Here is a 12,456-nt window from a genome sequence, read left to right on the forward strand (position 1 = left end):
AGAAAAGGATTCAGTGTCACTCTTAGATCTTCATACATCCCCTCTCTTCTCTTAACTGCTGTGTTTATCTGCAGTATAACTGCAGCTTTACACAGAGGTTGAGGTTCTGTAAACATGAGTTCTATTTGAGAGCGATGGGTGTTTATGTCAACAAGGTTTTATTATGGCTCTATATGTCTGCTAGAGTAACTTTGCTAGCAGTGTTAAAAATAATCACCTCTTCAGCCAGCATATCTGCGCTGGCGAATCTGGTTGAGATATATCAAGGCTTACAGAAGACCACTCTTACTGTTCCAGCTCATGTCATTTGGGAAGGTGATGTAACAGTCATTGGAAAAGCTCCTTTGGATGGCACCCTCTGTGTCTCATCACAGGGCTCTGCTGCTCTAAGTATGGATGAGCACATGAATTGGATTCCTTACAGTTGAAACAAAACCAGAAGATGCACTGCAGGACTGCATCTGATGTGCTCCAGTTGCTAAGGGGTCTGTAGGACAAAACTAGATCTAATCTTAAATAAAGCTCCTGCAATGTGTATAGTGCAGACGCTGGATCCTCAGCACCAGCTGTTTTGCTCTCCAAATCCTTTCCTATTGTACTGCGCTACTTGCTAATGTAGGCATGGTTGGCATCAGCGCATTTGCAGTAGAGACATGATCTGATTCTGCATTGCTTGGCAACTCAGAATGAATTGCCAAGTGAGCGACACTAAGGTAAAGCCTGACCCTAAAAAATTAGGCTGCTTCTGTTCAATAAGGGCCAGGTACTGTTACTCTGGTTACTGTTATTTGGAGTCCAGTTTCATAAATGATATTTTAGTAGGTTATTCTGCATCTGCATTAGTTCTCTGAATTCAGTTCACAATATGGTGCACAAATGCTTGTGGCTATAGAGTGCAGGCATGGTACAGGAATAGAAACACACAGCTGGGAAGGAGGAAATGATTATTTAAGCTGGCTTTAGCAGTATTGTTGCTGAGTGTCACAGCATGTCAAACCTTACTCTGAAAATTTCCCTCTGGAACATCTTCTGGGGTAAGGAAAGGAGAATTTGACCCCAAATTAATTTATTGCATAGACTTGTGCTGCAACTATACAAGTACATATGCTATCTTAAAAGCATGTAAATCACAATATAGAAAATGAAGTAAACTAGAGTCATAGATTATAAATATTTTGTATTAAAATGTAAGAATCGAGTGGAGTACTAAAGTATGTTTTCCATCACAACTTGGTAATGCTTAAATCCTGGGGTGCTGAGACCACTGGCTCCCAGGCTGATCAATAATGTCTCATATCTTATGTTCTATCCCTTAAACATCTCATTCTGTTATTGTTCCTTGTCTTTTGTAATGGTTCTAAATCTCTGGAATCTGAATAGACATTATGCCCCTGCTTTGTACAGGACCCAGCACAGTGGGGGTCCTTATCCATAACTAGAGTTCCCGGGCACGACAGTAATGTAAATGATGCATAACAATTAATAAATACTGTATAAAATAATAGGTGCCATAAGAAAGGAGAGCAAGAGGAAAGTGATTTAAAAAAAAGCCAGGGAAGATTAGACTTTGCCTGCATTTATTTCCATCACATTCAACTGACAGAGATTTTGCACTGAATAACTAATACATTTCTTTTTCATAGGACAGCCAAAACCAGGGTGAAAAGTGACAAAAAGAAATGTGTAACACTTGAGTACTTGGCAACCATTACTGTTCTTCAGGCGTGATTTGATGCTCAGCCTCAACAGTATTCACAGCACATAAAGTTAGTTATGCAAAGAATGGAATACATTTATTTTGCTATTTTACTATCAAATTGCTGCAGTACTAAGAAACTGAGAAGTCATATTCATAAATAGAGACAGAAAGTATCATAAATCTTGAGGGAAAAGCTAGATTCAGTGAAGCTTAATAACATTACAAAGATAACTGGATGTTTTTTGTTTCTATAATATTAAAATAGAGAACAATCAGGGAAAATAAAGCAACTTCCAAGAAAGCTACTTACAAAATTGATTCAAATTGGCTAAATGGTATCAGAAAAAATAGACTTTTAAATTTTTTTTTCTAAAAGACATATTAAATTCCAGTGATCCTAAGATTTTACTTTTAAGCCTTTCTAAAAGCAAGTCTTGGGGTTTTTTTTGAAATGTGAACTATTTTGCTCTTAAAGAAACCAACCTAAATTAAAAGTAAAGGAAGGGAGGTAAGCTCTTCCAAAGGGTAATAAAACCATTAACTTGCTCACACTGTTTTAAAATCTTATTTTGCTGAATGTATCTTCAATGAGTTTCTAATGGATTTCCATCCCATTTTTTATTAAATTTATTCCGCTCCACTCTCAAGACACAGAGTTAAATACTGTTTTGTAGCTAGAACTACCAATAAGACAAAGTTGTCTTTGAAACATTTCCAAGGAAGCCCAAATTGTGACCTCATGCTGCCCTAATAAAGAGACATATGGTTGTGAGGAAGCCTGTTCTAGAAACACCTACACTGAAACTTTCTTTGATCAAATGTAGGTCTAGAAAGGAAAGTCACTTGTAAGGCAAATATGCAAAAGCCCACACTTGGGAAAAATGAGTCTGTTATGTAGATTTCCTTGATGCTTTCTGGCAAATGGGATTAATGCTTGATCAGCCTTTAATCAATGAAAAGACTGAAATGAGGCTGTAGAGCAAAAATTACAATCTACTCGGTGAAGGACTTTCTGTGTCTGAACTGGTCTACTCTGTACACATGCAAAACCACTGGAAAAGCAGCATGCCTAGGTGATCCGATGAGGAAAAGGAAGTAGAATCTGTTTTAAATTAGCTGTGAATTTTATCACAATGGCAACAAAGAGCAGCCTGGCATTTACCTTGGAGAAATTACAAATTAAATGTGGCCTTGGTATACTATAAATAGTATTTTAACTGATGAAGGCAGACCAACAACACAGTAAGGAATCTTTGCACGTGCTTGGTAGACTACAAAGTGAAATTTGTAGTTGTAGAATAAAAGAATTGTAGGCAGTCAAAACATTCTCATTTATTTTTGCAAATGGTCTCATTGATTTGATCTTAACAGTAAGTGCAACAGAGGGAAATCAATACATTACCCATAAGCCATATAGTATATTGCAGATGTTAACCACATACACATTGCTTTGAAGGGAAAATGTTATTGTTTTCCTATGTGCTCAGTGAAGCTCGGTGAAGTCAATGGAAATATTCCCATTGGCAAGTAAGAGGTTTTCATGGGGAAGGAGGAAATACCAGAGTCCCTCTTCCTTGAGAGATAACAACTACAGCTGCCATATGAAAAAGTTATTTCAGTGGAAAGCAAGCTAAAAATAAATTCAGACAAAAATTCTTATGCTGAACTGCTTTCCCTGTTTTTAAGAAATTTTTTCATTTTCTTGCCAAAAGCTAATATTCATGCCAGTGGTTTTGTATTTTTCTGTTGTAAAACACAACATACAAGTATTTGTTTTGGAGTATTTAATATTGAAAGTACATTTACAGGTACTTCAAAAGAGTTTTGGTGGGAACTGCTGGCTGTCACAAACAAATGTCTTTTTAAAAATCTGCCATATTGCCAATCAGAAGAGTCTATTGTGTTACTTTTGTTCTGAGGAGGTTCCTTCTCAAAGCAGGCTTTTCAGACTGTCTGTTTAATGCATAATACAACCTCTCTAGAAAGAAAGCACACAAGAGCATTTTCAAAAAAATATTTCAGAAGAGGAAGGTTACTTGAGAACCCTTCTTGCATCATAGTTTATTAACCATCTCACACAGTTGGGGAGGTATCAGGTTAGCAAATATGTGATGAAGGATTAGGTAAATTAAAGAAAGGCTTCTATAGTTAATTTGGGATCAAAAAGATGACCAAAGAAAACTTAAGCCCACTGCTGAGTGGGGTGGGCAACCCTGTGATGTAGGATGTAGGAAAGGCCGATGCCTTTTTTGCCTCAGATTTTACTGGAGGATCTGCTTTCAGGCCTCTCATGCCTCTGTGTCTAACAGCAAAGTTGGAGTACAGAAGTCCTACCAGCAGTAGAAGAAGAAGGAGTAAGGGACTACTTAAATCAGCTGACATATGAAAAGTCCATGGGACCCGATGGGATGCATCCAGAACTGCTGAGGGAGCTGGCTGATGTCACTGCAAGACTGTTTTTTATCATCTTTATCATAGCACTTGACAATCCCATGAACAACTAGATTGAATATACCTTGAATAAATAATAAGGCAGAAAACCTTATTTCCACTTGTTGTTGGATAGCTAAATAAGTGATGGCTCAACCTGTCAGTTGAAAGCAAAGCAGCAAACGCCCATACTGTAAAGTTTCCACCAACTGCACCTATGAACTGGTATCTCTAATAGCAAAGGAAGAATGAGCTGACTATAATGATATCATGCAGGCAAGTAGGAGTGCTTCAAATATGTTGTAGGTGTATTCACTGCCAAAGGTTTTCCTGATAAGTGTCTGGAAGCTACCAGGAGCCTGAAAGCCAAATGAACAAATATTCCACTACTTCTTAATCACAGACATTTAGAAATAAAGATCCTCACACTCTCTACAGTGTTGTTTCCAAAATTGGTATCATTCATCCCAGGAAGAGTTATATGTTTGTCCAATCTACCCAGTCAATTGTACTTCCAAGTATGGAGTGTTGCTAAATCATACCACTTCCCATTAATCAACATTTAAATTTGAAAACAAGCTGCAGGCAATCAGGTAATACTGAGAGTGCATGACTAATTGTCAGCCTATACATTTCCTTACCATAAGCTATTGACAATGAATTACAAAAAAGCGAAATTACTTTTCCAATTTTTTTTCTGTGCTAACTAAAGCTGACAGGCTCATGAAAACACTGCCCCGCTGTGAATCTATGGAAAACACACTGAATGTAAACAGAAAACTACCCAAGGGAAAAAGAGCCCTGATCAAAGTGTGTACAAGGGCAAAACAAAGTCTGTCCTTGAAACCCCTGCAGGGAGCTCTGAATTATTTTAATGGAAAACCTATGCATTGCACTACAACACTGAACTATTTGGGAAATGCATGCAGAACAGAGATGATATTTCAAGCGGCAATGATAAGTATTTAGCAAATGATAGTGCTGACTGCCCAGAAATAGAGGAAAGAGATGGGAGCAAAAATGAAGACTTATGTTTTGACCCACTGATATGTTCACTTCCTAGTCTTAAACCAGGTAAGTTCTGAAACATATCCTCATCTCAGAAGATGTTAGTGTCTGATGAAACATATTTAATTTATACATAAGTCATGCATACACTTAAATGCTTTTCTAGACTGGATGCTCAGTACCTTCCAAAATCAAGCTCTTGCCTGTGTCTTGAATGTTAACATTTAATAAGGAGTTTTCTCATTTCTTGAAGTCCTTTAGTCGCATGTTTTGTAGCATAACTCTTATGAGTAATACACTAATGGAGAAACATTGTATGAGAGAGAAAACAATCTTTTCAAAGAATGGTTTGAAAGTAGAGCTATTCAATGGTAGGTAGTTTAATAATAATTAGTAAGTCTTTTTATTTGTGAGTTGAAGAGGCTAACATTCCCAGTAGCCCATCCCTGGGATGCCAGGTGCCCACCAAAGCTGCTCTATCACTCCCCCCCTTCAGCTGGACAAGGGAGAGAAAATATAGCAAAAGGCTCGTGGGTCGAGATAAGGACAGGGAGAAATCACTCACCAATTACAGTCACAGCCAAAACAGACTGAACTTGAGAAAATTAATTTAATTTTATTACCAATCAAATCAGAGTAGGATAATGAGAAATAAAACCAAATCTTAAAATACCTTTCCCCCACCCCTTCCTTCTTCCCAGGCTCAACTTCAATCCCAGTTTTCTCTACCTCTTCTCCCCCAGCAGCACAGAGGGACAGGGAATGGGGGTTATGGTCAGTTCATCACACGTTGTCTCTGCTGCTCCTTCCTCCTCAGGGGAAGGACTCCTCAGTCTTCCCCTGCTCACTGTGGGGTCCCTCCCATGGGAGGCAGTCTTCCAAAATTTTCTCCAACGTGAGTCCTTCCCACGGGCTGCAGTTCTTCACAAACTGCTCCAGCATGGGTCCCTCCCATGGTTTGGAGTCCTTCAGGCACAGACTGCTCCAGCGTGGGTCCCCCACGGGGTCACAGGTCCTGCCAGAAAACCTGCTCCAGTGTGGGCTCCTCTCTCCATGGGGCTGCAGGTCCTGCCAGGAGCCTGCTCCAGCACGGGCTTCCCATGGGGTCACAGCCTCTTTTGGGCATCCCCCTGCCCCGGCGTGGGGTCCTCCATGGGCTGCAGGTGGATATCTGCTCCACCGTGGACCTTTCTGGGCTGCAGGGGGACAGCCTGCCTCACCATGGTCTTCCCCACGGGCTGCAGGGGAATCTCTGCTCCGGCGCCTGGAGCATCTCCTCCCCCTCCTTCTTCACTGACCTTGGTGTCTGCAGAGTTCTTTCTCTCACATGTTCTCACTCCTCTCTCCGGCTGCTGTTTCTGTGCTGACGCAACTTTTTTTTTCCCCTTCTCAAATCTGTTATCACAGAGGCACTACCACTGTCGCTGATGGGCTTGGCCTTGGCTAGTGGTGGGTCCGTCTTGGAGCCGGCTGGCATTGGCTCTGTCAGACATAGGGGAAGCTTCCAGCAGCTTCTCACAGAAGCCACCCCTGTAGCCCCTCCACTACTAAAACCTTGCACGCAAGGCTGATACAAAAGTAGTGCTGTTCCGTGGTAGGTAGTTTAATAATAACTGGTAAATATTTTCATTTGTGAGTTGAAGAGACTAACCTCTCCAGTAGTCCATCCCTCTCTGTCAGCAGAGGCTTCAGTGCTCCCAGCTAGAGTGCATCCAAAGGAACTCTTGATTTGACATGACAAAGGGAAGCAGAAACCACTGGCAGGGGAGGGAAATTCCTAAAATGGATGTGCCACTGACAGAACAGACCCATTCTAGAAATCTCTGCCCTCAGCTGCTAGTTCACACACCCCAGCTAGAGATTCTCACTCTCCTGTTGTGTGACAAATGCCAAGTAAATTGTTCATGGAGCCACTCTAACCGAGTGGGTGGAGTCCATAGCAAGGGGCAGGACATCTTTCTTACTGGCATTTTCATATTGATTATAATTTGTTCTTACAAGACAATATTAATCATCTTAGTTAAAATCTTTATGGGTTTCTCAGATAATTAAGTCAATGTATATATAAAAGTCAAATGCTTACATTTACACAATGAAATGAAGGAATGGTAGCACTGCCTGAGGCATTCATTTGCACTGTCCAGAAAACGACGACAAAATATTTCAGGCAGACAGGTGTGCACAACTGAAAGCTAAAAGAGATCCTTCGACCTAAGGAGGGTTAACTTGCCAAAAATCTGTCTCACCTCCTATCTTAGCAAATCTCGGCCCCAAATAATTCTCAAATTTCTCTTTTCCTTAAGGCTTCACACATTTCTCTGTGAAAAGAGGAATGCTGCAGCTACTGCCACTAAGATGCCTGCTGCTTGTAATGCTTTATCTAACTACTGTCCCTCTGCCCTGCTCCTACTGCAAGGCAGGGAAGAGACAGAGGAGAGCAAAACTCAAGAATCACTTTCAGCTGTCAATTGCCAGCTTTCTTGCAGTGTCACAGAGTGACCTCTCTCCAGGAGAAAGCGCAGCAAGGATTTTACTGAGCTGAGCATTTGAAAAACTTGAGGCTCTTACTGCTCCTCACTCTTCCCTTTAGGCAGGTAAAACTGAAAGAAAGACACAACTTTCTTTGCACACCAGGAGCTTTCAACAGAGACACAAAACATGTCCTATTGCAATCACAGCTCTGCTGTCTATTCATTCTACCTGAAATTTCACAATGCCTTCTCTACTTGGGCTCGGCTTCATTTTATGGCACTATAAATGTATTTCATTCATGAGTGAGAAAACAGCACTACGTTGTTCTGCTAGGAAACAAGCTGCAGACCAATCCATGCCTGTGCTGCATTTCTGTCTATGTTTGATATGCCTTTGAAAATATGTGACATTGTGCTTATGGGAAAATCAAGGAGAAAATAATTCAAAAGAGATACATTTATTAAAATGCTGAGAAACCATTTAAACCCTTCTCTTGCCCAGTACTTGCAGGAGTGATCTGAATTACTAGCATTACTAGCATTCTGCCAATGGCATTGACTGCTACATACAAAAATTAGGCACGACAGTGCTACACTGGAAGATGTAGGCCATTCACAACTCACAGCATTTTCAAAATTGGGGTCTGTAGCCAGGAAAGAATAGTGCGTCCTTTTGCATAGCTGCCCTGGGGAAAATGTTAAAAGATACTAGCATCTATTATCAAATCAAATAGAGTTCAGTTCAACTCACAGTGTTCCTATACTATTTAAGTGTACTTAAAAGAAAAAAGGAACATCAGAGGTCAGACCTTATATTTGAAACAAAAATCTTAACCTGCATTCAAAATAATATAAAGGCTGTCTAGAGACATTTTAAAAAAACAAGATCTTTCTTTTACTAAGGAAGTGTAGATGGAAATAAATAAAAAGATGAGAAAATTGGTTTTCCAGTACTATGTAAAACTACTTACTTGCATGCACAGTTAATTTTCAAGATATACTGAAGATGTTCTTTCAACAAACCGAGCTGCTCCCAAATGGCTGTATGCATGATGGGATGCTTTTTGTCTATGTCCATTTCTGCTTCAATTTTATAGGGAGTGGGACTTTGGCTTCCGGAAAAAACCAAAAGGTCTGGAAACCTGTGGCTGGTAAGGCTGGGAAGGGTCTGCAGCAGTGAGGAGTGTGCTGGTACGTTTTCCAGCGTTGCCTGGAGAGGAGAGAGAGGCTATAATTACCCTTACATCAGGAGGTGCTCCTTTCTGTATAAATATTTAAAATCATCCTGAGTCCTGCGCTATTTCCTTCACCACTGGCTGATACACTGTATCAACTCCTGCCTGTTTCCACCAATTATTAAAGTTGCTCCCTCTCGGGAAAAGCTGAAATAGCTTGGGGGACACAGGCTGGGTTGTTAACACCTCGTCTCTGGTGGCTGGCCATAACCTCCTGCAGCTTGTGCTGCTGAAGCCCTCCAGGCCCTGCGAGGGCCCGGCGTCCCTCCAGGCACCAAGTAGTCGGCGACGACGGGCCGGTGAGAGCCGGGGCCACCCGGGAGCCAGGCCGGGCTGCCCTCATCCCCGGCGGGAGAGCGCCGAGGCCGGGCAGCGCCGGCGCTGAGGGGCGAGCGCGCGCCCCTCCCTCAGAGCCAGCCGGGCCCCGGGAGAGGGGCGGGGGGGGGGGTGGGGGGAAGGGTGTCATCGCCCGTTATCCCCGCCGCGGAGGGCAGGGCGTCCCGCTGCCTGCCTGCCTGCCTGCCGACCGACCGACCGACCGACCCTCCCGGCCGCGACACTTCAGCCCGGTCCCCTCCCCGCTCCTCACAGTCTCTGCGGGCCTCGGGCCATCTCCCTCCCTCGGCGGGTGGCTGAGGAGACCGGCCAGAGACCGGCGGGCGGGAGCGGGTAGGCGGAGCCCCGCCCCTTCGCGCTCCGCTAAGCCCCGCCCAGCGCCGCGCTGCACCTTTAAGAGCGCGGCGAGGGGCTGATTGGCAGCGTCACGTGCGGCGGCGGTAGCAGCAGCAGCAGCAACAACAGCAACAGCAACAGCGGGGCCGGAACCCGAGCTCGCGCCCGGCTGAGGAAGCGCTCTCTCGCCGGGACCCGCCGGGCTCCCTGCGGCAGCGCGAGCACCCGCGTTCGCCTCACGGGAGCGCGCGCCCCGTTCCCCTTCCCCTCCCTTTTCCGCCCGGGAGCGGCGGGACCGCCCGCCCCTCTCTCCCTCCTTCCCGGCGGCGTCGGTCGTTCGATCGTTCGGTGGTGGCGGCGGCGGCGGCGTGCGAGGATGGAGCTGTTCCAAGCCAAGGACCACTACATCCTGCAGAGCGGGGAGCGGGCGCTGTGGTGCAGCCGGAGGGACGGCAGCCTGCAGCTGAGAGCCGGTGAGCCCCCGCCGCGGCGGGGCCGGGGCGCGCCTCCGTGCCCGTTTCCTGTGTGAGGAAGGGCGGGCCGGGACCCACCCGCCCGGGGTGCCCTGACTGGGAGTGGGGTCGCTGAGGGAAAGGGCGGTGGCGGGGGACCACCCCGACGGCCGCCGCCGAGAGCGCCCGGTGGCGGCGCCGAGCCCCCGGGTGAGGGCCGGGGGCGGCAGGGCTGGTACGCCGAGGGTCTCCCTGGAGGTCCTGTGGGGGCTGAGGCCTCCGCGGGCTCGGGAAGGGGGGGGGGGGGGGGGTGTGACCGCCTCCCGCCGTCGCCGCCGTCCCCGCCGCGGCGGGAGGCAGCCGGCCCGCCAGCGGCCGTGCGGGAGGTCACGCGTGTCCCGGCGCTGGAGGGCCCCGGCGAGACGCGGACCGTCTGCGGACCCGAGGGGCTGCGGTTCTGGCACCCTGTGTTTGTTTTCTCCGCGAAATAAGGTAGGGCTGCCCCTGGGAGCTCCCCGTGGCGAACCGGAATAGTTCGTGGTGTTGAAATGCAGCCGGTCACTCTTACGGGAGCATCGCTAAATAAGAAAGGGCCATCTTGTGTTGGTGCCAGCCTTATATAAGTGATGCTCGCCAGCGTTTCTGATAAATGCTGATTGCGTCTTCGAAAAAATGTGTTCTCCTTTTTGAGGAGAAATCGAACAGGTGCCTACCTTGCGAGTCGTTCTCAGATTTTTTTTTTTTAGTAACTATAGGTAGTATAAGTGACAATTACAGAGGGGAGCTATGTGGTTTAATATCAGCTGCGGAGAAGGTAGTGGGGACAAAAATTGTAGGTGGAGTGAGTTGTGTTAACGGAAACTTTGAAACAATGGTAATTATAATATGCCATCTGGGAGTTTAGTCAGTAAAGGTGTCTATAAAGTAAAATATCATCCTTAGGAATTAGATTGCTTTGAGTAATATATGTAGCTTAGATGTAAAGGACTGTAGTGTGCCAGCTCGTAAGTTAAAATTGAAGAGCTGGATGTTTCACCAAACAAGTGGCCGGTTGCACAGATGTTACAGCTTTCTAAAACTGTGGTCCATGTTATACCAAAAAAGCCAGTTAAGCATGCATATGACTGGATTTGCTATCTGTGTATGGTACATTTAATGAGCTTTTTCTAAAAGCCTGGAAAAACTTTATATGTAAATATAAAATACTATTGTTACCTGTGTTTATCCAAAGAACTGTTTTTCATACTGGTCTTGTGCTGTTTTTATAGTTGAGTCATGTCTTGTCAGTGCAATTTGTTTGTTTCTCTTCGATAAAATTACACTCTGCCTCAAACTAACATGACTTATTCTTGTCTAGCAGCTTCACTTATGGTTGAAAGTCTAGTAATACTCTGACAATATAAATCATATTACAAAATACTTGATGTCAAGCTAGCAAACAATACTGCTAGTCAATGAAATGCACGTTTTCATGGACCTCCCCCTGCCCCATTTTAGATTTGCTAAAGTTATAATCATCTGCATAGGCACAAAAGCTCTTACATGACCCAGAGTAATAAAAGCTCAAACTAGTGAACAGTAGTTCTAAGAGATTGTTGTTTGAATGCTTTAACAGGGTTGATCACTTGTTTTCAGGCAGCCATTGCTGTGATTTTTTTTTTATTTTTCTTGATGTCCTTTAACTTCATGAGGCTTTGCCAGCACCCAGCAGTCTGTCTGCGTGCTGTTCCAGCAGCATTTTGTCCTTAGCCTACCTTTAAATTTTCAACCAGTATAAGTGTGATCCCTGTTGTGCGTGACCTATAGATTAATGAAAGGTGATATGATATTGAAGTCTCTTGGTCTGCTTGAAACTCTCATTTAGTCATGCTTTCCCATTTCAATCTGTTGATAGTTTAGTTTTTCCAACCCTGCCTGTGGACCATCTTATTGAAAGTGGGCACTAGGGCTGTGAAATGAAATACCTTAGTATGTTGAAAGTAAACCCATGAAATAAACAGTTCCCTCACGAGAAGTATTGCTTGGATTGATAGCTCTTGCTTGTATTAAGACAGAGCTGAATATACTCAAGTTTATAATTTTATTACATTTGACCATTTATAATCAAGGCCACTGACCGGAAATGAGTAAATAGATTACTGTGTGATGAGTCACTGCCATATTAAAATAAACAAAGTCATAACTTGTGTTCATTGACATGTTTAATAGTCCGTCAAAAGGCTGTAATCTAACTCTGTATCTTTACTTGGTTCTGGATGCCTTGGTTTTATTTTGTCCCACAGAGGCTGCTCTGAATTAATCTTTGTACATTCATGGATTGAAATACATAATACTGGCAAACCTTGCAAAGTATTGCTTTATATGATAGGTCTGAATCTAAAGAGCTGACGCTAAGCTTTATAATGTTCTCCTCCCTCAACTATAAAGGCATGTTCAGAAATTTGCTAATTTTGAAAGCTGTATTTCTCACCTCTTTGAATCATGAACAG

The 12,456-nt window shown here is 44.1% G+C and overlaps 1 protein-coding gene across 2 annotated transcripts in view; it reads left to right on the forward strand.

Annotated features, from left to right (window-relative positions):
- Window positions 1-9,616: 9,616 nt before the first annotated feature.
- Window positions 9,617-12,456, forward strand: part of INPP5F (inositol polyphosphate-5-phosphatase F) — a 45,778-nt gene continuing 42,938 nt past the window's right edge. For both annotated transcript variants that reach the window (XM_049810537.1, XM_049810539.1), the window contains exon 1: window positions 9,617-9,988. In XM_049810537.1, the coding sequence (XP_049666494.1) occupies window positions 9,892-9,988 (97 nt within the window). In that variant the 5' untranslated portion in view covers window positions 9,617-9,891. The remainder of the gene's footprint in view (window positions 9,989-12,456) is intronic.

The sequence above is a fragment of the Accipiter gentilis genome, chromosome 9 (assembly GCF_929443795.1).
Source record: "Accipiter gentilis chromosome 9, bAccGen1.1, whole genome shotgun sequence".
Lineage (NCBI taxonomy): Eukaryota > Metazoa > Chordata > Aves > Accipitriformes > Accipitridae > Astur > Astur gentilis.